The 24,312-nt window shown below is 43.4% G+C and overlaps 4 protein-coding genes across 6 annotated transcripts; 3 read left to right on the plus strand and 1 right to left on the minus strand.

Annotated features, from left to right (window-relative positions):
* The first annotated feature begins 86 nt into the window (after positions 1–86).
* Positions 87–1,442, plus strand: LOC110858650 (transmembrane protein 70 homolog, mitochondrial). 2 transcript variants are annotated; one of them, XM_022107482.2, is made up of 4 exons: positions 87–238; positions 338–833; positions 906–915; positions 1,029–1,442. In XM_022107482.2, exons 2-4 carry the CDS (start codon positions 355–357, stop codon positions 1,308–1,310), a joined length of 771 nt encoding a protein of 256 aa, XP_021963174.1. In that variant the 5' UTR covers positions 87–238; positions 338–354; the 3' UTR covers positions 1,311–1,442. The 2 variants fall into 2 exon arrangements, with proteins under 2 accessions (XP_021963174.1, XP_021963173.1); XM_022107481.2 differs by having other exon boundaries at positions 89–238; positions 338–915.
* LOC110858536 (protein unc-13 homolog 4B) lies at positions 1,443–6,956 on the minus strand. The gene is made up of 24 exons (XM_022107351.2): positions 6,928–6,956; positions 6,662–6,842; positions 6,394–6,552; positions 6,256–6,322; positions 6,079–6,187; positions 5,953–5,997; positions 5,702–5,852; positions 5,548–5,610; positions 5,319–5,467; positions 5,025–5,208; positions 4,825–4,943; positions 4,624–4,761; positions 4,364–4,537; positions 4,222–4,273; positions 3,945–4,120; positions 3,616–3,859; positions 3,444–3,518; positions 3,175–3,282; positions 2,917–3,117; positions 2,632–2,856; positions 2,196–2,547; positions 2,007–2,130; positions 1,841–1,929; positions 1,443–1,772 (listed from the first exon to the last, which is right to left on the minus strand). The coding sequence occupies exons 1-24, from the start codon at positions 6,954–6,956 to the stop codon at positions 1,552–1,554; spliced, it is 3,435 nt and encodes a 1,144-aa protein (XP_021963043.1). The 3' UTR covers positions 1,443–1,551.
* Positions 6,957–7,835: 879 nt separating this feature from the next.
* Positions 7,836–11,614, plus strand: LOC110858652 (tropomyosin). 2 transcript variants are annotated; one of them, XM_022107483.2, is made up of 8 exons: positions 7,836–7,990; positions 8,714–8,823; positions 8,908–9,218; positions 9,302–9,419; positions 9,494–9,564; positions 9,640–9,715; positions 10,254–10,316; positions 11,250–11,614. In XM_022107483.2, exons 2-8 carry the CDS (start codon positions 8,761–8,763, stop codon positions 11,400–11,402), a joined length of 855 nt encoding a protein of 284 aa, XP_021963175.1. In that variant the 5' UTR covers positions 7,836–7,990; positions 8,714–8,760; the 3' UTR covers positions 11,403–11,614. The 2 variants fall into 2 exon arrangements, with proteins under 2 accessions (XP_021963175.1, XP_021963176.1); XM_022107484.2 differs by lacking the exon at positions 10,254–10,316 and adding an exon at positions 10,668–10,730.
* A 147-nt stretch (positions 11,615–11,761) lies between these two features.
* LOC110858654 lies at positions 11,762–12,937 on the plus strand. Its single transcript, XM_022107485.2, has 4 exons — positions 11,762–12,040; positions 12,119–12,175; positions 12,247–12,369; positions 12,446–12,937. Exons 1-4 carry the CDS (start codon positions 11,798–11,800, stop codon positions 12,803–12,805), a joined length of 783 nt encoding a protein of 260 aa, XP_021963177.1. The 5' UTR covers positions 11,762–11,797; the 3' UTR covers positions 12,806–12,937.
* Positions 12,938–24,312: the final 11,375 nt, after the last annotated feature.

Here is a 24,312-nt window from a genome sequence, read left to right on the forward strand (position 1 = left end):
ATATACGTGAATGACCTGCCAATGAGATGTTCACTGTTCCAGGCACCCGCTACTTTCAACAAGCCTGCTCCTCACCTATGCTTGCATCATGTGTGTGTCCTGAAATGATGACAATAATATCTGCTCGCCCGGCTAGGAAAAAGTTCCATCAGGAAATGGAGACGGATTAACCATAATTCACCCTTGTCAAATTATTGACTGACTGAGGATATTGGATTCAAGGCTAGTACTAATTAAGGTTAGCTTGTTTTGGGTTTGTTTAGACCTGTTTGTTTAGACCTGTCTTGTTTGTCTGATCATAAGTTATGAATCATAACTAGTTAATTTTACTACACAGGAGTTATTGAAGGAATTATGGCAAAACGACTCTATTCACTAGTTCACTGCCATGGCGTGAGTTCAAGGACGCATCCTCATCCTCAACACGTCTGGTCAACCTGGAAATGCTATCCTTCACGACTTTTCAGCATGAATCATTTATCGCTCAGTAGTGCTCAAATTTCGCAATGGTCGAGATGTCCTACAAGATTGCGAAAACTTTCTACCGTAGCAAAACTAAAGGTGCCAGCGTCAACAAGATTTGCGTCACCTGAAAATTCAGACATGGAACCGGAAGGAGACACGCCTTATGTCGTTTACGACGGAGCACTTAAACGTCAGCTGAAGCACATCAAGATATTCTCTTTGGCCACATCCATGGGTGGCTTACCACTGCAGCCAATCATTTTTAATAGTTCTGGTGAACATGGAATGGCAGCAACAATTGCGATGCTCAGCATGGTCGGTTTCTTCACCTATTGCACACCCATTCTCATTCACCAGTTGGCCAAGAAGTATGTCACAGAAATTTCCTATGACCCAAGGACTCGGTTGTACACGGCGATAACGTATTCATTCTTTCTTAGGAAAAAGGAGGTGAGCTTATCCTGATATACTACCCTAGAATCTAAGCCCTAGATGGTTACAAGTCAAGTCTGTAGTAAGTAGGAGAGACGGGACAACTAACATTTTTAACTTTTTAATTGTAGCTAATATTTCACAAAGAAGACGTCGTCGTTCCCGACGTTCCTGGACCTTTTACATCCGTTCTGGTGAAAACGAAGGAGAATCCAACAAAATTAATCCCACTGTTCTTCGCAATGGAGTCATTTATTCACCCGAATCACTATGGGTTGATTATGGGGTATGACAAACCCTTGGACTTGCACATCAGACCTGAAGACATTGCTGCTGCAGTGGATAGGAAAGCTTTCGAGAAAAGTACAAGTAATAAAAAGCCACCCAACTCTCCACCACCACGACCAGTGTGACCCAATTAATTAACCTATAAATACTGATCCGTGTGTGCAAGCAAAGGTTATCAATAGTTTTGGGATCTAGTCATTAAGATTTGTCCTCAGCAGAGTTGTTTAATGTTTATTAAAAAAACTGTTCACGTTCAATTTTCAACCAACAATTTGTATTTATTTTTAGCCAGATGGTATGATACAACTTTTCTATTAGTCCATATGGAATTAGACATTTACTATACTATACTTAATCCATATATTTTTAATTTAGAGTAGGAGGAACCATTTTCTCGCGTTCAGACTCTAGAAATCGCTTCAACTCTTTGTCCACCCGATTTTGCACGAGTGATTTCAAGTACTCAATGTCCTTGTTGGAAGGTGCGGTTAGTTGCAATATAGTCCTCTCCTGGCTGGCCGAAACTGCAACGGTCGTGGCGTTGGTGGTGGTTTGATGAACGGTGCTGAGAGGCAAGAATGCTTCACCTACAAGAATTATAATGCTATTTTGTGCGAATTAGTACAAAATAGTATTTATAAAGCTAATGCTTCACCCAAAAACTCATTTTTCCTGAGAAAGTCATGATCGTAGATGACGAGTCTCAAGTACCCTCCTGACCTCATCATCTCCTGAGACACCTTTCTGTACAGTAATGAAAGTTTCATTATCAAACCGACAAAAAATAAATATTTTAATCGGTTTAATTTGGACTAAATTACATGTTAAATTTCTCCTCAAAGATGGGATAGAGGTCTTCCTTGACTACTTTTGTGGATAGGACAGACAAACCAGGGAAATTTTCCTCAGGAACAAATCCAACTTGCACGAAGGGATCACTTTTGCCTATGTACGTACACGTATACTTATTTACGTATATATTTTAGTTGTGAGAAATTTCCAAGTCTCACCGTTTGAATCTGCGGAGGGCAATTTGCTGGCGTTAAGAATCGTTAAGAGCAGAATATCATGGTCCCGTTGGTAGGAGGCGTGGATGCAGATGAGCCCCCTCTTCTCTGCCCCCTCATCTGTATGGCGTCGTGCCAGGTAGCGCAGCTTTATTCCGGCCACTGGGACAGCGTAAACGTCGAGCTGTTTCAGCACATGGTGGAAGTTAGGAGAGAGGTTGAGGGCGCTGCTGCTGGCAATGCCCCCCAAACCCGAGGCGCGCCCACAGTGACGAAGGATGGCCGTTTCAAGATAACCCTTCACAATGTCCAAGATTGTCTTTTGACCCACAAAATGTTCCCAGGATTTCCCATCCTATTCAAAATTGCCATATGCTTTTAATTTGCAATATTACTTATGTAGGATACGTGTCAAATTATGTCCGTCTTTTAGGAATACCCGTATTCCTGCGGCAATGGCTCTTTTGAGAATTTGCACAAAGCTTTCCCAGATGATGGCCAAGAATGGGACAAAGTGGGAGGAGAGGAGGTGCTCATCCAGCCTTCGCAAGTTGACCGTGAGAAAGTTGAGCAGCTCCATCACTTTGGCGTCGAAACTGATCGACTGTTTCTCATCGTGGGCTCGAAGCATTCCGCTGATTTGGCTAGACGCCCAGCCATCCATCTAGTGTTACAATTAATGTCTTTATGCCGAGTGGAACAATTGGACGTCGTTGGTTGGGACCTTTGAGACTGTAGAAATGATGATGCTGTCCACGATCCCGTTGAGTCCAGACTCCTGGATCTCGACCTGTCTCTCCATCAAACACCCATCACCCGCAAAATCACTTTGAATGTCGACGAGCAATTGCTGCAGGTTCAGGTGGACGGCAATTTCTTTTGTGTAGTCACCAACGAAGATGATGTTGTTGATGGATCGGCACAACTGCAATTAATCTTAATCAGTCCACTGGTAATGACTTTTTTTGGATCTGGTAGTAACCCGTGGTGTGATGTTGTAGGGGGATGTCGTCTCAGAAGTCTTATCGTTCTCTTTCTCCAGACTGTCCATCGTCAAGTTGGCGAAGAGGATGGAAAATCCACACAGCTCCTGCAAATTCATGGACATATATTGCATACATAATAAATCCAACTTCTCCATATTCTTGGGTATTCTTCTGATGAGTAAGACCTTGAATACTCAAAACCATTGCACCATAAAGCCTCAAGTTAAGGCCGTAGGACACATATGCACGTGGAACATGATCTTACTCTGAGCAGCTTCTTTGCAAAGATGGCAGCCTGGCGTTGGTCCGGCCAGTTCAGTGTCGTCCAGAAAGTTTGGATCTATTAATGTGCAAAACAACGACGTTCACTACGACATTCATTCACCACAACGTCCTGCTTTAAATGAATGGCGTTGGGAAATACTGGTTGTCAGAACCTGGGTGAAGATCTGCACAGAGTCCATGGCGGAGGACGTGACCTTAGCATCCGCCTCGTTGGGATACGACATGAGGTTTTCGTGGCTGGGACCAACCCAGTCAAAGTCAGCCTTGACGGCTCTCCGCATCCAACCCATCCACACCAAGCTCATGAGGTCAAACAGGTGGCCCACGCCCGGATAGAACCAGAGGTGGAAGTAGGGCTTGATCAGAAGAGGAAGCCCGTGGTCCGTTGGCGACAGGCTGAATTGCAGTAATTAGAATTTAGCGTAACCGGCGTTACATAGCTCTAGGACGACTTATGAAGTTATATTATGCAACTGCTCACTCTGAGAACTTGCGGAGGCAGAGGTAGAGGTGGAGGAAGGTGGAGGCGGCATCTGACTGCTGACAGGCCGCAGCAGGATCACTGCCTTCTGGTTTGGGAGATCCAGGCGGCTTTGTGCACAAGACCATCAAATGGTTGCAAAACTTGGATATGAAAGGTTTCATCATTTCCTCCAACTGAAGAATGCAGGTCAGTCATGAATATTAGCAAGGCTTCTCAAGGGCATTTATGCAACGTCTTCAAAAATTATGAAAAGGAAACTGAATAAATATCACACCTTTAGGTCAAAAATTTCGTACGTAAGCCGATGAAAGTCCAACTTCACGATCCTGGGTACAAATAAAATAACAACGAGTCGTAATAATCGTACGATGGGATGTGACAGCCAATTCTATATGTGGTCGCCACGTGTTACGCACATTTTGAAGTCTTTGTCGACAGCTCCCAACCCTTTTTCGAGGTCATCAATGAGGAGTTGTCCCACGCGAAGGAGTTGTTTGGCTTCCCGTTCGATGGGTACCTCATCAGCTTCATTTTCCTCTGCTAATGGTGAATCCTGTGCAGGAAGTGCTGCTTTCACTATCGAGGACACACTACATATGGGGACACAGAAACAAAGTATATACATACGCCTTGCATAATTATGTGGGAGGAAATTATGTAATTCGTTGTGTGTCACGTTGTTCTGGCAGATGTCTGGATTGAGGTGCGAATCTCGGTGGAGATCAAGAGGGATGTAATTTCTGTCCGACCTGCTGTCCTGTTGTCGCAAGTGATGCAAAGTCGATCCACAGACTTGCCCAAAATTTCCAAAGTCCTGTTGAATCGTAAACCATTACCATGATTCACGCATGCAAATATAAACTTGTGTAGTTCGCACTTTAGCACGTAGTAAAGTTGTGAGGTTGTCACGATGCAGGGGAAAAACTCGTGGATTTTCTCAACGAAGGCGACAGCAAACTTGAGTAGATCGTTGGACGCCTGGAGGATGAGGGAAACCTTGGGAGCACGCAAATATGTGGAGTGAGGAATGTAGAGTTAATTAGCAAATGGTAAATGGTGGGTGGGGTGAGTACATACGTCGTTGGCGTTGAAGTCCGAGTTGATGGCGGCCTCGAAGACTTGGAAGAGGAGCGGAGGGAGGATTCTGCCGCTGAGAGGGAAGATGGGATGGAGGCGAGTGTAGGCTACCCACTTGGCGAGAAGGATATCCTTGGCCGTCAGACCCCACCCCGTCTGCATTTGGCGTAAAAGATACTCTCCCCTGCGTCCACATGCAACAGGTGCAAATTAGCCTTTGGCTCATCATCATTTCATCATCGACATGTCAGGTATAAGAGGAATGGCAAGAAACGAAATGGCGACCGTACGCACCAGGCTTCGGAAACGTGTTCCCATTGGAAAGGGACCATGAGGGGGCTTTTCCCCAGTTCGTAAATCATCAGAAGTTGGAGGACTCCTCGGTACCAGTTGACCGCGTCTGTCCGATCCTTGTCAACACCCAGCCCGAGTCTCAAGTAAATCTGCCAATAGTCAGGAAACCACGCATAATGATACTTGTACAAGACTACAATAAATGAATGGCATAACATAACAGGTGAACCTCTCCACTCTGTTCATCACTTCCCAGTGGCCACCAACGCTCCACCGTTTCTGTTGTCACGTCCTGAAAAAGGCGCAACAACAAGGACTGAATACGACGAAGCCTTGTAAGTACCGCTTGCATGAGTGTTAATTGTATCGTAAGGTTGTCACACTTTGAGCGGAATGCTGACTCTTCCAATAAATTCCTGCGCCGAGTGGCGCCCATGCCCCAAGTCTCGAACGAAACTCCCAATCCCACGTGCGGACGTGATATCCTTGTACTTTCGCAACTTGTCCCGCAGTCTTTCCTCCGGGTCGTGGTCCCTGCGTGGGCATAGAACAAGACTTGTAAATATTCAGGAATGGCAGCTATCTCATAGCTTGCATATTATCTGCCAGTCGTAATATCCGTTTCTTTGTATACCAAACTTCTATGCGGAAAAATTCCGTGTTGGGCTCCTTTAATTTGCTGAAAAATTCGACTTTTCATTTTAGAGTAACTTTTATTTATAAGGACGAGTGAAGAACAGTGGGAGCAATGCTGTCTCACAATTTGAAGGTTTCGTTCCACTGGGGGTTCAGAGATTTCTCGACCACTTTCGTCCGTTTGGAGGACTCTTTGGAAGTGACGAAGAGAGTGCAGAAGGGATCACTCAGACCTATCAAACATAACATATTGGCCCATTTATACTTGAACCCATCGACGAAGGTGACCATGCTATATCACCATTGAGGTCCATTCCGGGAAGGTTCCTGGCCTCCACGACTTCCAGAAATAGGACGCGGTGCTCCATCTGCTCATGGTTGACCAGTGGATCATTTTATGTGCGTGCCACCTTAATGCATGATTCGTTAGTGTGATTACGTGATGTGACTTGGCCCTGTGCATCAGAGCATCATGAGCCTGGGAGGTGAGGGCGAAGATTTTCTGGAGAAAGGCGAGCAGGGGTTTGGAGTCGGGCCGTTCTCGCTCTTTCACCGTTGGGAAGAGGACACAAAAGAGCTCCACGTACATCTGCTCCAACTGCCACGGATTTCGAATTAATTTTTTAGCTGGTCAAACACACAGTGATTGGACCTGCCCCGGAAATATGTAGGCTCAGAAGATAGCTAGGATTAGTTTGACCACGTACATCGTCCCCTTGGAGGGTGTCCCTGAGAAGTGACATGATGGTGTCCTTGTCTCGAAGGAAGGTGGCGCCCGAGTCGCGGTAGGAGGACTGATACCGCTTCAACGTCCGCCGATTCTCCTTCTCGTAGTCCACCTTGAAGGAGGAGAGGCGCTTGAAGAACTTCCGCGTCATTTCTGACTCCCTGCGCACAGACACGGTACAAAATCTGCATTTATTGGTTTAACCCTTGCTCCGATGCCTCTCCTGCAGGTCACGTCGATACTTACTTGTCCATGCTTGGCCCACCTTCAGACATCTGAGCTAGCCGATGATAGCACAGGAAAGTGTTAGTATGGAGTCAATTAAATGGATGTGTTAGGCTAGCGTATTTATGAGCTAAATATTTTCACAAAAAGCAGAAACGATCTGAGCAAAGTCGGTTTCAGGAAAAGATGTTGATGTGCGAGGCAGAAATCGAGGAAACATACGTATGCGCTAGTAAATGTCATTGGTCGTGTATACGCGACGATGTGGTAATCTATGCCCCATTGGTTTTAGCTTATTGTTATTATTTGCGGTTTCCGGCTCCGTTGTGTCTATTCCAAGGCTGCTTTCTAGTAGTGAATGAATGTGTGCGCATGCATTTATACAAATAAAACAGTAGCCTAAAACATAAATTCATGCGAGCAATATTCCGTGAAGGGAAGTGATGACGATACTGCCCAACATCAGATTGAGGCTTGTTTACAGAACTGGCGTCGTACTGGCTGCGTCCACGAGGCGACCCCACCAGATGGCAAGCCCCACATGCGGTGTAGGTAGGTAGGCAACACTCGACACTTGAAAGTGCATGGGAGAGGGCACGCGAGTGCAATGGTACTTATAGTTCAAAGGTGGTCTAATCAAAGAGCCTGACATGACTCCGACCATTATGCAACTCATTTCGTTTTGGCCGTTTGGAACAAAGAAAACGTGGGTAGTGAAAATGCATGAGTTGGAGTTTGCATAGTTTTCTTAAAAGTGGCTGGGTGGACATTTTATTCATCTGTTTGAATCTCCTTCTTTTGGGGGTTCCTGCCCTCCTTCCCCCCTCGTTCCCGTTCTATTGGGAGAGAGCCAACGGGCCATGCGGATGTTTTAACTATCCGTATGGCATGGCGTTTGATTTTGTCTGGCACCCGGCCACTGATCGTCTCCTCCATCATCTAATCCTCATCATCCCGGCTTTATCCGCTCTCCATCTCCCCATGTTATTCGCACATTGCAAACTAAACTAAACTATTTTCGTCCAGTTGCACAATTCTGAGCGTTGAGTTCGCACTTGTCACCTCCACCCACACGGTTTCACAGGTGAGTTGCTGAAAACGACTGCGTGAGTGTTACACCCACCTCCCATCCACACCTTCATTTCCTTCGCACATGCTGCCTCAGGCTGCTGGTGCTCTGGGTGTGGTTTTCATCGACGCATCATTGGCACATTCCACAAAAGGGGTGTGTGTGTGGGGGATGGGTGGGTGAGTTGAGTGGGTGGGTGCGGTGGTGGTGGTGGTGCTAGTTCTGAAAGTTCGTTGGGGAGGAAGTGGAATCCAGTTGTCGAAAGTGTGTGTGTGTGGTTGGTGGGGGGTTTCATTGGATTTGCTGGCGAGTGATTATTTCTGGCTGGTGGACTTTTCTGCAATCGAATCCACCAGATTGTGTTTGGGGAAAAAAGGAGAAGAAAATAGGACACGGGATGACGTTCTTTTTTTTATTAGTTGGCTTACACAGGATTAAACATTGCATCTCGTTGGGTTGTGATGTGAGCCTATTTTTGGCCTAACCAAATAAGAGCAGTGGCAGTTCCGAGCATATCTCGAACCCCATCATTCCTTCCTTCCACCAACCGTACAACCACCGCCACCACCACCACAGGACGACTGCATTCCGACGTCATCCCACCCGACGATCAGAAACAGCAGCCCTCTAAAAAATATACCACATCTCATCTGCTTTTCCATTCTTGAGCTGTTTCTAATTAAGAACCCGCATTAGGGAATTTTCTAATACCATAATTTCCACAATTCCATAATTTAGTTTTGTCTATTGAGTGAGAATCCCTCCGGGAACAACCAGCCGCCGCAATGGACGCCATCAAGAAGAAGATGCAGGCCATCAAGCAGGAGAAGGATGCTGCCATGGACAAGGTGCGTACTTACAAATTAGATATTCATGATGACGCCATGCACTCTGGCGAAATGAGAAGTGCTGTTTGACTGTGCTGTACACAGGCTGACACGATGGAGCAAATGGCGAGGGATGCGAATTCTCGTGCCGACCGAGCCGAGGAGGAAGTGGACAACCTGAAGAAGCGAACCACTCAGCTCGAGGCCGAGTACGTCGTCTGCCAAGCCCAACTCGTCACGGCCAACGCCAACCTGGAGGCCAAGGAGAAGACGCTTCAGGCCACCGAGACGGAGATGGCCGCCCTGGGCAGAAAGGTCCAGCAGATTGAGGAGACCTTCGAGACCACGGAGGAAAACCTGAAGAAGACCGAAATCAAATTGGAACAGACCGCACAACTCAACGACGAGTCGGAACGGTACGAATGATGGTCAAATTCTTCTCGAGAAAATTTACAACGAAATTGTGCCCCAAAAATGGTTTTCTCGTGTAACCCTTTAGTATGCGCAAGGTGTTGGAAAACCGATCTGTCATGGATGAAGAGAGGATGAAAACTTTGGAAATCCAACTCAAGGAAGCCACCAACTTGGCTGAGGAGGCTGATCGCAAATACGACGAGGTGATGTCCCTCAGATTTACTCACCAATAAATCCCGTGGTTCATAATGGTGGTTATTAATAATTAATTCCAAAGGTTGCCCGAAAACTCGCTATTGTTGAAACCGACGTTGAGATGGCAGAAGACCGTGCGTCGTCTGGGGATGCGTGAGTGTTTCTTCATTTATAAATACGGCATGTTTCACCCTAAAGAGTCCCTCCTTCTTGTGCCCCTCACAACAGGAAGATCGTGGAGCTGGAGGAGGAGTTGAAGGTTGTCGGCAACAATCTCAAGTCTCTCGAAGTGTCGGAAGAGAAGGTAATTGCTATTTCGTGACGGGGTAAAAAAAAGTGACAGCAACAATTAGCCTCAGCCAAAGTGATCTTCTCGAAGGGTGGGGATATGTATGAGCAATGGGGCTCTGTTTCTGGGGAGGGTTTATTTCTTAATTCTTGTTGACGTAGAGGTAATAACCTTATTAATTTCACGTATTTACTCGTCGTGGTGTATTTATGATCTGAGTAGACAACTGACCGCCACCGCTGGCGACAGTGTACCTACATTTACTGTCAGCGCAGTGCGTATCGCTCAGCATTAGCAAAAATAATACTACTGTAGAGCAGTTTTTATACAGAACTCCAATTTTATTTTTTATTTTTCAGAACTCTCAAATTTTTATACATGTTTTATTTTTTCTGTTTTTGGGGGGTTCGTGTACTGATCTTGCAGTAGATCACATAGAAATCTATTTGTCTAACGTGTTTTTCTTCTTCTTTGTTCTTGTGGTGTTTGGTTTGCTATTCTTCCTGGTGGGTGGGTGCTGGTGATTTGCGTGCCGTGATGTGCGTCAAATCAGGCCCGAGAGCGCGAGGAGAGCTACAAAACCAACATTAAGAACCTCACTGCAAAACTGAAGCAGGTACTCTTAACCGACACCACGTAGACATGAAATACGGTCTACTTCTCACTTTTCTTCACCCCCTACAACAAAATACACGAGTTTTTTTTGCTATTTTTTTGCAAAAATAAGTTTGACTAGATTTTGTACATCGTGCGCGTTGTTTAACAAGAATTACAAACTCGGAATGATAAGAGTTTGGCGTGTGAAAGCATGATACCTTAAATACACTAATTTTGCTATGAGGAGGGGGATTTTTTTGGGGGGAGGGGATGGGAGGGTTTGGGCCGTTGAATGTGGAATGTGAATGCGCCATGGAATGAGTAATAATAATGAAAATGTAATGTCTGTCCCCCGCCTCGCCTCGTGTAGAGTAACCAACGGGAGACGGAGTATAAGCGAAATATCAAGGTCCTCACTGCCAAACTCAAAGAGGTATCCAATAATATCCACCCAAACTACCCACCCATCCATTCTAGACTATCTAGCACTTACCTCTTCCGTTGTGACCAAAAACGTATTGTATTTATCACCCGTTCCGTATTTTGGATGCCTGTATGTTTCACACCAAAATCCCATAAGTTATGGGCCATAACACGTTTAACATTGCCAACACGGTGGTCATCCTGACCAGGAGTAGAGAACTAATCCAAAGTAACGCCTTGACTGCCCGTAACTGACCCTAAAGTTGCATCACAAATGCTATGTCTAGAAAGATGGGAAATTGTACCGTCATTAACGCAATGTATGTGTAACTGCTCGCTCTGTGTAACAAAACCAACACACGCACACATAAGGACGACCCACCAGTGACCCTTGATGACCGGTGACGGTCAGTGGTCGAATCTGGTGGTTCGCCATTTTCCTTTCCCGTCCATTTGTGTGATTTACTTGACTTGCTCCCCTTGACCTCGCACCACATGGACGACACACGTCTAACTTGTGCGTATGTAGGCCGAAGCTCGCGCCGAGTTTGCTGAGAGGACGGTACAGAAGTTGCAGAAGGAGGTGGACAGGATTGAGGACGAGCTCACCAACGAGGTCGAGAAGTACAAGAACATCACGGACGAGTTGGACACGACTTTCTCCGAGATGACGGGCTACTAGGGGGAGGAGAGAGAGAAGTCCAGTTCCATATTTACTACGTCTCTTAACTATTATCATCATGCTCCCACCATGACCACACACTGAACTCATCCCGACCACACCGCAGCTTATTTGCTACTGCCGAGTCCTTTGTCTCTCATTCTAATCGGGTCCTCGTCTCTATTAATTTTCAATTTGTTGGCTTAATAAAACAAACAATCTGACTCAGCAAATCCGCACGTCTTGTCTCGTCTCTTAATTATTATTCGGCTACCGTAATGTCCAACATGTCTTTGTCACACGTATGCCGTCCGAATTTAGCGTAGTCATGGACCCATCTTTGCACACATTTGACGAAATTGCCAGTTTCCAAGTAGAATAATAATTCCATTGGATTATTGAGGAGGACTGACAGGATGGAGAGAGGAAGGGAAAAATTGTCCGCACGACCCACCAGTCAGCAAGCCTCCCCTGACGATGGGACACGGAGAAGATGCCGTCACCGGAAAGGGTCGCCACTCCCACTCTCCCTCCGAATGGAGAAAAACGTCATCTGCCTCTTGTTGGGCCGACGTGTCATCAAAACGCTGGTTCGATACACGGCAGGAAAGCATGGGGCACATTTGGTTGACTTGATTTACAAGTTGACTCGCGTTACGGTAAGTGAGCATGGAGGGAGGTTTAGCAGGATTGGAATGTCCGGACATGATAAATAATCCGTGCATGCATTTCCTCAGTTGGGGAAGCGAAAGGCTAAAAAGTTGGTGAAACGGACCCTGAACGTTATTGCAGAGGTTTGACCAGATGGTTAACTAATTTTTATGCTAGGATAGATTTAATTAATTGGCATACAAATTGGCTGTAGATCTCTGTTCTTACGATGCATGGAAAGTTGAGCCCACACCAACTCGACCTCATGCGACAGGCGCTGCTCACTCCGCTGAAAAAGTTTCAAGAGATGATGCAGGAAAGGATGGACAAGGCGCAAGTACGCAAAAATCCACTTTTATTTACTCGACCGTATTTCCTGCATGATCAGCAGTTATTTATAGCGCTCTTTACAGAACGAACCCTGGGCTTCAGTCTGGTCCGACCACGTTGCCCACCAGCGGGACCGTTTCATCCGGAGTGTGCGGAAGGCGGAGAAGGAGCTGTTTCTCACCTTGGCCCCTTTATTGCAGGAGCGCACACTTCACCTCTTGGTGAAGGTGGCTCGGAGTCTGCGCGACCCACAGATCCTGCTGGCCTGCTGGGGCGACGACGAGGACGGCGTCAAGGACGTGACCCAAGAAGTGTTTGAAGAGATGCTGAAGACGGTCGAGGGGATGGCAGAGGAGGAGCGGCAATGGTGCCTCAAAAAGAGCAGGTCCAGGCAACGAAGGAGAGGACTCAGAGGAAGACGGACGCGGAGCAAGTTCACCTAAGTCAACAAATTCAGGATAATTAATCATCCAACAAAATTCCACAAGTGCTGCACCACTCTGATTTACTTTTAACGGAGATTATACCAAATTCTTAAAAAAAACATTCAACAAGTCAAAACATTCACTAATGAATATAATTTTGTTAACGGGGAATTATTGTCAAATCAACGAAACGATCATTCCCCGTTGGTCCGCTTATTATTTTATTCCCTAATTATCGTTGATTTTCGCTCACGGATGGCGTAATCTTGGGCATGCATAAGTTCAATTTTCTCTATTGCGACTCTAAAATTGACTCATCTCACATATCAAAGGTATTTGACCCCCTCCCCAATGACGTATCTGGTGCAGCAAAACCCACGTGTCCTCGCATCGATCCATCAGCATTTCGCAGCCATTTCGCAGCCATTTCGCAGCCATTTCGCAGCCATTTCGCAGTGAAATCGTGGTCGTAGTGAAATTTCCACTACGACCATGGACTATTTTACAACGGCACCACAACTCTCCTCACCTTATTGTTAGATGACGTCCAATAACACGTAATGCTGCACATACATATTGCTTGCACACCAGAATTTGAATACAATAAGTTTGCAATAGGGTGAATAAATTATGGGACCTGTGAAATCGGATCAGTGCAGCAGGTGTTGGTAGTTGCATGGTTTGGGCATGGATAGATTGTGCAATGCTGCTGTTGCAAGAGTGCAGCTTAAAATTTAGAAAATTCAAAGGGCAGTTATAAAAACCTTGCCGTTTTCCCTAACCTCGCCACTGCACACGATTTATATCTCCGCAACATACCCTTCAAACTCATCTCCGTGTAATGCAGTGCACCCAGCCCAGAGGTATCCTCCAGGCGTGTCTCTTCGCCTCCACGCTCCTCTGGACTTTGGGGGCCGTGAATTCCCAGAGGCGAAAACCTGGCGACCTCTGCGACGGTCGTGTGGAACGTTGGTGCGATTTCGAAGGCGGTGTCTGGTGTCGGGGAGGAAAATGCGGGTGCGTGGACGAGACCGGGATGGACTATCACCCGGCAAAGCAGGCGTGTCTCACCAAAGTCTGGTTTAAGTGTGGCAACTTGACGACAGGAGACTTACTTTTGCCCACGGTGAACTGCGTTGAGAATGCGAAATGCGTTCCGGAGATGGGACGAAGGGAGTGCCGATGCGTGTCCGGATTTCGGGAGGATGAAGAAGGCTTCTGCGTAGAAAAACATGGTCCCTGACCAACCACCATTTTTTCAGTAACAAATTCGAGCGGATGGATATTTGTTTAGTATGTAAATGATACATTACTAAATAATTTCAAATTTTGCGTATACATTCTCTGTGTAATTATTTTCATATAATTTGCATCAAATCTGCACACCTGTAAATATCTACATGTTTTCTTATCCAGTGGGGCACGAGATTTATTAAATATTTATCACTTATTTGCATTGGTTAAAAATTGGGTTAACTAAAAGGTGTAGCTCGCGAACTTTGTAACTCTGTTTGAGTCTTCTGACACGACGACGACTGAAATGGGAAGCCATCCATGACAAAGTTAGACATTTGTGTGAGGAAGACGACTGGTCTGGCCATAATCTTATTGCTGAATTGTGACAAATGTCCAGCCGAATCACGACATTGTTAGTGTCTCATTAAGGAATTTAATCACGCTTTCCATTCCATGCTTTCTATCAAATCGCCATAAATATGCGTGCATGCAACTGGATGAGAAAAATATGCCTTGTCAAGAAGTAAATACACTGTTATTTAGTTGTTAGTGTTCAGCCTGTAGTGTCGCCTTCGAGTTTTGTGTGACCTCCAGAAGTAGCATTCTTGCTGGATCTGCTCAAAGCTTATCAATTCCGGGGCGCGGTGGTGGTGGATTCCATTATGATATAATTTTAGGTAAGCCGCATTTTCATTTTTTGCAACAAAAAGTCTCGACAAGAGTGCCTAAATACTTGCAATTAGTGCTAGCCAAGCGGAGCTGCATTAACCAATTTCAGTGGAATCGAGGAAATTTTAAAGACAAATGAGTCAGACTTGTAACAAATCTGATGGAGGGCCACAGCAGGAGTCAATCTGTGCGACTTTTTGTCATGGGTCGTCAGAATCACTTATTGCGCTTGGTTGCAACGTGGTTATGGTTTGGCGATTTGAGTGAGATTGAAAATTTAGTGCTTGGTTTCATGATTAATTCGTCTGGCTGTACGATATAAATTCGTCGCTGATAATGACCACAAATTTTGAATCCTTTTTAGCTGGCTTTTAGTATCAGCAACTGAGTCCGTACAATGTACGTAAAATATATATCTACGTAGAGAATTTAATTGGTGCTGCGCAGGACGTATCCTTGTTCTCTTTGTTGTGAGCACGTGAGATTGAGATTTAGGATCCAACAGCTTGGTTCATATATTTATTAGGTGGCATTCTTTCTGCTCCTGATGTCAACAATGTTTCTTGATTGTCGGCCAAGACTCCTAAATGCGTGCAGTCTCAACTAGTAGTATCAAGTGTGCGAGGAGGAGACGAGATGGCCGGAATATTGTTATGCAGGTAATGAACACACAGCACGATGATTATGCAATGAGGATTCAGAAGGGATTTACGTGGATGGTTTCGCCTGTCAACCAACGCAACGCCACGTATTCGTGTCACACATAAGTACATCCACTAATACGATAATTTGTAGTTTTTGAAACAATATTGCATTGCAGTCTTCATTTCGTCACTTTTTATGCTTTTCTTTAATGTTTGCAACTTATGCACAATACTTTTTGTACTGTTATTTAACCGGCTCAACTTTATGGCAGATGCACTTTTGCATAAGGACGATTTTATTGCAGCACTTCATCGCAGTAGATTGCACAGCTTGAGTTGATCCAATTAATGCCGTTGCTGAAAAATATGTGTATACGTAGCCGTGTGTGCACTATGTTAGCATAATTATATGCACCCTTTTTGCAGTCTTCGATTACAAGTTTACAGTGGATTTGTACTTGATCATAATTTGGTACAACAACCATTTTCGAATTGCAGCATTTTCAAAGTCTCGAAAATTGAGGTATAAAATCTTTGAAATTTGAGGTAATGGGGATTCCTTGCGTGTTGCATTACGTCTCTAAATTTGAACAGTTCCTGCATGAGCGACGCTGACGTGACGACGAGTTTCTGAGAAGTGTATGCATTGTTACCTCATCACACCATCACCATCGTTTAGGATAATGTGGTTCTTGAGAAGCGTGAACTTGGTTGGTGTTGCCCTTCTCGCCAAGTGCAATGCGAGAATGTAGGGATGATTAGAGTGATCCTCGCTCTGTTCTTCCTCGTGTCTCGACCAAGATAGACCAACACGCTCGCCTCGTCGTACTTCGCTCCCCTCCAGAACAGGTAACGTCTCACCTTCAGTTGCACTTTTTTAGAAACGTTGGTTCCTCCTCACATTCCACTATAATCTCGCTTCCCAATTTTCAGATTTCCACACGTTGGTTTATTCTGCAGGGAACTATTCGTCAAGAGTCAGAGTAATATTTTTGGTAAGCTCTCATACTCAAGAGTACGCGTGGACCGGAATCTGTATATTTTTTAGCAATGGAGTCGACCGTTGTTTCTGACCTGGTGGAGTATTCCACGGTGGACGGAGTGATTGGTTTGCTCATGCTGGTCGCCGGTATGATCCTCTTCTCGCTCGTGGCCATGTGGAGCTCGACAGCACTCATCACATATTCCTGGATGACCGGCAAGTCCAAGAACCCCATCGTCCTGGTCTTCAGGAGCTACGTCATACCCATGTTCACCACCTTATGGAGCAAATAGCCCGTCATCCTACTAGATTATGTCATTATTCAAGGCTTATGCACTTCCTGATCCTCAATTTATTGTACCATTCTAGCTCAGTAACTTATTGCTGTGTGTGCTACGTAGCTCGGTGTCTTAATTAACCCGGCACTTACGATAATCTTACTATTTTGTCCAAGTAAAAAAAACTGATTTGATAATACGTACGACGTGTCATTCCTACTTAATGATTAAATTAAACAACAACTTAATTACCTAAGGAAATGCTCATTGTTCGCCACTTTACGCCTTCCAGCTCTCGTAATCATCATCATATTCTCATGAACACATTTAATTAAGTAAACGCTGCCCATGCATATGGTCACATTTAGTTGAGAACTTGGTGACTGCACGGCCGGCCCAAAAAGGGTTTTCCACACGATACCTGTTTTTCCAACGACTGCTTCTCACTCTGCGTTCATTCAGCAGTGGTGAAGAAGCCAGCGTTTGTCTTTATTCTTCCGAGAATGGCCAACCTGCTAAAAAAGGTTCCTCTTCGCACTTGGCTCAAATTTCCGAGAAGGTCTTTGTGATGGAGAACAATCCAGATATGTAAATCCGGTGTGTGGATGTATTTTTAAATGCTAATAATAGTAGCAGTTGAGTTGGAATTTGTACCCCGTCTTTTCATGCATGCACCTTGGAGTAGTAATGAGACGCTAATTGGACATTTTCTCACCTCTCCCAGAACTTGAACAGATCACTCTCGCGTCACCATCACCAGATCAAGTCAAATGCCATGAGAAGATGTGTAGTGGCACTTATAGTTCAAGGTCAATTCATGTGTAACAAAATGTATGGGTGACTAAATACTGATAATAATAATGATGCTGATATGACGCAGTTCATCGACTATGAGCTGAAGGGACACATCCTCTCGTTCCACTCTCCCTGCGAATGTCAGACAACCTTGACATCTTTTTAACGCTTTACAAGGAAGGAAATTGGCATTCCGTTTTCCTTTGGTTTCCTTCAAGGTTTGTGTAATTACGCATTATTGGACAAGTGTCAGGTTAAACACTGATGGTGAAACATGGATTATCGTCACCCGATCTCGATAATAGATTAATGCCGCACATTTTTTCAGTTTACCAACAATCACGAGATAAATAACATCTTAGTTTGGTCAGAAGACCCGAAAATACGCAAAGGTGTAAACATGACCCGTCATGTTTACCTGTTGGTTATTGAAGTTCTTCAATATTTTCAAAACAATAAGTACGCACGTCATCGTGGTGTGTTTCATCATCCCATTCAAAAATTTGTTTTCGAGCATCTTCACCAACATGATCGGGTCTTCATTCATTCAAAACAGGTCTGCACTCGGGCATTGATTGCTTCTCACTTGCACAACAAGTGTAATTTTTGCATACTATGAAATCAAGTATCCAGTGTGTAGTACACAAGAGGCCTCATTTCATGGAAGGCGTAGTAAACCATCCGCCTCGACCAGTTGCACACACTGAAATTTTTTTGTTAAATGACTTTACCTTGCTTTTATTTGCTCAAGTGACATGCGTCTGAACATGTACGTGGCTGCCTTGGATCGAAAAGAGCTTGTAGTGCAGTTTGAAATTTATATGCATTGTCAATTCTAATTATTCATGCAAAACCAACACTGTCGAAATCAACATTCAGATTTAATTGGTCAGTCTCCGTAAGAACTGTATAATCTTATTTTTTCGTGGTACGTGATGAAAACCAGTCATGTTAGGCTAAACAAACAAATAATCTCTGGAACAGTGTGATGAGTTTGTTCTCACGTGATTTACTATGCGAAAAAATGATCACGTGAGGACTTTTGGGTTAGTGAGGAGTTTATCAGGTGAGGTTTTGGAGGAGTGGGCAAAAAGCAAGGTTGTTCAAAAACCAAGTGGGTGGGACGATGCTAGGTATTTGCGCCATCCACATTTATCTGACTTTTAGTTCTTCACAAGAACATAGCCCCAAAATAAAATTTTCAGGTGTTGTACTCGCTGTTTGATGATTTTTGCTGGAATTGGTAAATATTTGTTGTATTGTTTCTTGATTAGTTTGTACTAATTGCACGTATATGGTCACAAATTATTAAAATTGGACTGCACATGGAACATTGGAACTGCAGAAAAACATTATCTTTCGGGAAGCTGCTTAACAGTGAATTTCTTATTAGCACATATGACGTAATAGCCATCGTCACATTTATTCTTTTAATCCTATTTTGCATGGATTTTAGGAAAGAGCATTATCAATAAAGAATGTGTAGCCGTCTGTTAGTGATTAATTCAACTTTAATGTCTTTTTAAACCCCTGGTGGTAGTTTTTTTAATTTGTGAAATTTGTAACGTGTAGATGTTTGATGTTCATGGCAAAATTAAAATTGAGAGGCAGCCTATGAAAATTGCGATCCGGTTGTTACCCAGATCCTGGAATTGGCAATAACAATTTGCATAATAATACTTGAAACCTGCTCTTGCCATTCGTGCAGAGTGAGAGGAGAAGCCGGTTGTTGGACAATCTGCAAATTGTGCAGGAAGGAGGCAAGGGGGTACATTGCCTCGCGACCTATGACAAAACATGTTCTTGCACAGCTAGACAGTTGGACGGATAAAGTTACGACCGCTGCCAAATAAGCTCAAGACTTAAATATTTGCCCAAATTCTTCATCCCAGCATTCACCGAGCTTAATATCTGGCTCTTACCTAGTACATACGCTCGTACATCACTTTTTCAAATACTCCAAGACAAGATCCGGAAAATTGGTGGAGCTCACTACAAACACTTTCTGGGTAACACGACGAGATTCCGCAACTACTTTTTACGCCATGTACTATTCGCCGGCTGCTGCAAAAGGCAGTTTTTCTGCAGGTGGGTCCCATCACTCTTCGAATCATGTCAATCTTTACAAGCCACGTAAAGTTCACTTCACAAGTTTAATGGCAAAAAAACTGACTTGAACATTTCTTTCCTTCCGCGAGTGAGCGAATGTCAGTTTTCTTGACAAAATGAAATCATAATTGCCTTCAGTCTCAGTGGACTTTGAACAAGGAAAATATACGGATTTCACCAAGGTTCAAATCAATTTGTAATACCCACGTGTTTCGTAGTACATTTAGAGCTAATGATCTTCATAAGATGTATACAGCATGTATATTATTGCACAACACATACATACCTGCATATAAAATATGCACAAATATTTACTACGCCGGCCAACTTCCAGTTCAATCCGACTCTTGTTCATCGTGTTGGGCCAGTTTTTATTGAATTGGAGTTACATTTTTCCCGTCACTATTGCCATCATGCATAGATTTATATGCGCCAAGTATTTATGTGCCTATAGTTTGTGAAGTGCAGACTTTCAAAGCGTACTGGACTACGTGACCAAGAATGAGTAAACGAGATCACGCAAAAACCAGTCCACTTCCAGGACAGCCAATCCTCAATATTTCGTTGATCAATCATGGTTTAGCAGATTTAGAGATAGATACTTGCGAAAAATACAAGAGCTGAGCATGTTTGCATTCTTATCAAAAACAACAAAGTTGCAAATTTGTAATGGAAAGACGATTAATAGTGAGATTCTGTTGTTGTTTGTGATGCACATGAAAGTGCGTCTTCAAGGGTAGATAAATAAAAGTCCTAATCTGGACCGTTATGATGGGAATAATCCAAATAATATCGTTGTTTTCGTGCGGAAGGTAAGTTTCCACGATATTCGAGGAATTTGTTTACAAAACAGGCTCAAGTTTTTTACCCTGTTATATAAGTTCGTGTGGACCGAGTGACGTAACTCACCTAATCAGTAAGTTGGCAGTATTCTTGGCAAACCAGATCTGCTGGTTTGGGCAACGAGGCAAAAAATGCTACATATCAACGCGACTCCCATTATCTTCCATTTCCACAAAAAGCGTAGTTCGAAAGGTGAACACTTTTTGTCTTTGCCCATCCATTGGGTGATGAATCATGAATGGCCGGGTGGGGCCACGGTCGTGTCAAGGAGCAAAATGTCTCGGGAAAAGCACTTTCATCTCGTCAACATTTCGGAGAAAACCTGTCCCTAAAATTATATGCATGGGTAAATAATTATTCCCCAATCTCTTGTTATTTCCCTTTCCTTGTTATTTATTTTCTAGAAATGTTTCGCTTCCTCTATAGTGCAATATTTCATTGCATAATAATGATAATTACGTTTAGTCATCTCAATTAGCGCTGACATTGGCCTCATTTCAGTTGATTTGATTATTTTACAACCCCAACCAATCAACCAACCAGATTTTAATATGCGTTTTGCGGATATATTGAAATGAATGGTGTTGCATATCCATTTCTAAAATGCTCTTGTGCATTATTTTGCCATTAATCTGCGTAGGAAAGGATGATCATCTCTGACAAATTTATGACAGGCACAACACCCTTCATCCTTGCTCAGGGTAGCAAATTGGACATTCGATTGATACAGTCGTTCCACTATCACTTTACTGCACAGTAGCAAAAGTTGACTAAAAACACACAGGGCCAGGGAAAAAAACTCATCATTTTCTATGAATGTGATGTGACTACTCAGAATTCTATAATGATGTGCACGTTTTTGTGTGGTTACATTATTGATAGGCTTGGGCTGCTGCAACTCCTCGCCCACAGCAGTGATTTCTGGTTTCAGTTGGCCGACCATACGTGCCTACACCACGTCTTATGAAACAAAGTCAATGTTTGATCAATAATTTAAAAGTGGTCGTTGTTGGGCGAAATGGTAGCTGCGCGGCTAATTATTCAGTGATTGAAATTAATTTAGATGTGGTTTTGAGTGATGATATGCACGCGCAAGAAGCAGTAGCCATGTGCTCACGGTGATCTTTGACGGTTGGGCAAGACATTGGAAACTAGAAGCGAGTCGCTAATCAAATCAATAACAACCATTGACTGTTGCGGCTTCTGACGATTACGACCATGCATTTACGATTTGTGCGAAAAGTTGCTGAGGGCAAAGTGCACGACTTGTCATGATTATTGCCAACAAGTCCTGATGTGTAAACAAATCATGTGAATGTCGTTTAGCGTCATTAGCATTGACCACATTTCTGGTACACAAGTTATTTCAGTGGCACCTCACTCACGGGCCACTCACTAACCTTTGCAGATTAAAAGTTGTATTTCATATGAGGTTAATAATTAAGTTATAAATTTCGAGGGGTGGATTAGTTACCGTTCATTATTCTGCTAAATTGTTGCAAAGAAATCATATTAATTGCTAATTTGTTTTTTCATGTAAAGTCATGTGCTGTAGCGATGGATGGAACATTTTCATGTAAACATTTATTATTTATTTTATGTTGTTGTGTTTCTTTATTTACTGTTGGCCACCCTATTTTAAGCTCCAAATTGAAAGTATGTAATTCCAACCCAAAGTGGAATTAATGTGAAATGAAATTGAGTGCCAAAAGTGCCATCATCATAACTTGCTAGAGAGAGAGATATGTGGCAGATGAGGTGCTGAAGGCTGCCCCAGTTAAGACTAGGGCTTTGTACACCTTGTAATTAATAAATAGCACTCTTGTGTACACTCTCCACAAAAATCGCTCTTGGCCGTTGGATGACATTACCTGACAAATTTTAATTTTTATCATGTTGTCCTGTAATTGATTGGTCATGGCTGCTCTCTGTGCACTGCCAACATACGTAATAACGAGCGGATACATTTGAGGAAACCCAAAATGGACGCGACATTTGGCAAGCAGTTAAACTTTAATTTCTCGCTTGGCACACTTGACCACGAATGTTGAGCCGCCGCATCTCGTGCATATTTATTTACATACGTCATGAATGTGTGTCACCTGCGAGTGTGCTGATCAAGAGCGAAATAAATCTGCACACTCGTCACTCTTAATGAGTTGTTTACATACTGAATCATGCACTTGTTGCTGGTGTTTCATTTCTTGCCATAAATACATTTCGCTTGACTTTTACTTGACTTTAGCCAGTATTGTTTTTCATAGAATGCAAATTTTAACATTGTAACATTTAAGAAAAGGCAAAAAATCTACATTTAGCCGAGTAGAGCAAAAACTATGTGCGAGTGAGCAACATGCTCATAAATAAACCTGTGTCTGTCAACGGTGTCATTTTTTAATGGCATGTTTTTGGCTTAAATTGCACAGCAGGATGTTTTTGTAATGCATTACGACCAATTTCTTATCAGCGGAATGTTTGCCTTTTCCACGAACAGCATCCGGCGATTATCATTATTATTATTGCTCCAGTGGCATGTTATTCAGTCTTCATCGACAGAATGAAACTGGTTTTCCTCAAGATGATGGTCATTGCATGCGTAGGTTCCTCTCCTCAATTTGTCCAATTAAACCCGTGCTCATCAAAGCAGTGATTTACCAGAAAATGCCATGATTTAGGGATAATCAAGTCATTTAGATAATCCTCAACACGAGGATGTTACCACATGTTTAACTACCTAACTGTTTATTTACTACGTGCGTACATGTCTCTATCCACCTATGCATTTCCTTGACCATGCAAATATCTGTAATTACTTAAGAACTCAAGTCGGATATCCTGTGAAGTTGGGAAGACGTGGCCAAGAAGAAGAAGAAATCAATGTATTCATCGTCATCAAGAAGTAATTAAATAAACAAACACTGGAATTAATCCAATCATCAGGCGGAAAACGATCCAAAATCTGGCATGAGAATAAAAGCAAACAAGAGTCACGTGGGTGTGTTATCATGTGTGTAAATTGCCAAGTCTTCTTTGAATGTCAAGTCCATACTCAAAATTATGCAGCTTCAAATTGTGCGTCGTAATCAAGACCGGAAGGAAGAGAGCGGCTTCAGTGGTTGCATACAATGGCTGCAAGTGTTGTGTGTGAGCAGCGAAATTTTGGCAAGTCGACACTAAATTCCGTTGCAAGGAACGAGCAAGAAAAATGTAAATACGTATGAACTTTATTTATGAACTTTATTTATGAAAAGAATGTCACTGGCACACAATTTTTATAAAATATAAACTCGATGGGCCAATGGCAGGGTTTACACACACGAAATTATTCGATTACAGAGAGTTCGAATAGATAAAGTTGTACGGAGGACGCAACGATTGTCTAATATTGCTCAGTGTACAAATTGAGCATGTGTATGTATGTATTTAGCTAATTATTGTCACTTATTAAATAGTTTTGTAAAGCAGACTGGGAGATCATGTGTGAAACGTAGCATGCATAGAGAAGAGAACCAGGAAGGCTAAACTAGATTATATTTGATTCAAATGATGCAAATTGTCTGAAATGCTTGCAACATTTTCAAAGTGAATGTGAAATATACAAATCTGTGTGTAATGTAACCTGACATGCACCCACCGCATTACGTGGTCAGCTACTTTTTCTGCTAATATCTGATCATGACTATTGCAAAACTTGGAAGAACATCAAATTGTAGACTGCAGCGTGTTTTGCTATGTGGTCATCCATGCCGCGATTAGCGCTTCAGAACAAGGGCGAGCGACATTGAATGATTGAGAGGTGGTCAAGTTAGCGTTAATTCAATTCATTACGCAACTGCAGACATTGGCAGATTTAACAACTATCTATCCGTGCACATGAGTTGTATAGAGCAGCAACACGACCAGTGCATCCTCATGCTAACCTGAGCATGCATACGTATTGTGCAAATACAATCATGTGCCTACTTCCGC

This window comes from Folsomia candida, unplaced genomic scaffold, assembly GCF_002217175.1.
Source record: "Folsomia candida strain VU population unplaced genomic scaffold, ASM221717v1 Fcan01_Sc021, whole genome shotgun sequence".
Lineage (NCBI taxonomy): Eukaryota > Metazoa > Arthropoda > Collembola > Entomobryomorpha > Isotomidae > Folsomia > Folsomia candida.

Excerpts from the sequence above, each read along its gene's own strand:
- LOC110858652 (XM_022107483.2), top strand. The coding sequence starts at position 8,761 with ATGGACGCCATCAAGAAGAAGATGCAGGCCATCAAGCAGGAGAAGGAT. Across the intron at positions 9,716-10,253 it reads TCGAAGTGTCGGAAGAGAAG|GCCCGAGAGCGCGAGGAGAG; the intron begins GTAATTGCTATT and ends GCGTCAAATCAG. Across the intron at positions 10,317-11,249 it reads TCACTGCAAAACTGAAGCAG|GCCGAAGCTCGCGCCGAGTT; the intron begins GTACTCTTAACC and ends GTGCGTATGTAG.
- LOC110858536 (XM_022107351.2), bottom strand. The coding sequence starts at position 6,956 with ATGTCTGAAGGTGGGCCAAGCATGGACAA. Across the intron at positions 6,323-6,393 it reads ACAGGGCCAAGTCACATCAC|ATGGAGCACCGCGTCCTATT; the intron begins GTAATCACACTA and ends AACCATGAGCAG. Across the intron at positions 6,188-6,255 it reads TCCCGGAATGGACCTCAATG|GTCTGAGTGATCCCTTCTGC; the intron begins GTGATATAGCAT and ends TATGTTTGATAG.
- LOC110858650 (XM_022107481.2), top strand. The coding sequence starts at position 355 with ATGGCAAAACGACTCTATTCACTAGTTCACTGCCATGGCGTGAGTTCA. Across the intron at positions 916-1,028 it reads TCTTTCTTAGGAAAAAGGAG|CTAATATTTCACAAAGAAGA; the intron begins GTGAGCTTATCC and ends TTTTAATTGTAG.
- LOC110858654 (XM_022107485.2), top strand. The coding sequence starts at position 11,798 with ATGGAGAGAGGAAGGGAAAAATTGTCCGCACGACCCACCAGTCAGCAA. Across the intron at positions 12,041-12,118 it reads ACAAGTTGACTCGCGTTACG|TTGGGGAAGCGAAAGGCTAA; the intron begins GTAAGTGAGCAT and ends GCATTTCCTCAG. Across the intron at positions 12,176-12,246 it reads CCCTGAACGTTATTGCAGAG|ATCTCTGTTCTTACGATGCA; the intron begins GTTTGACCAGAT and ends AATTGGCTGTAG.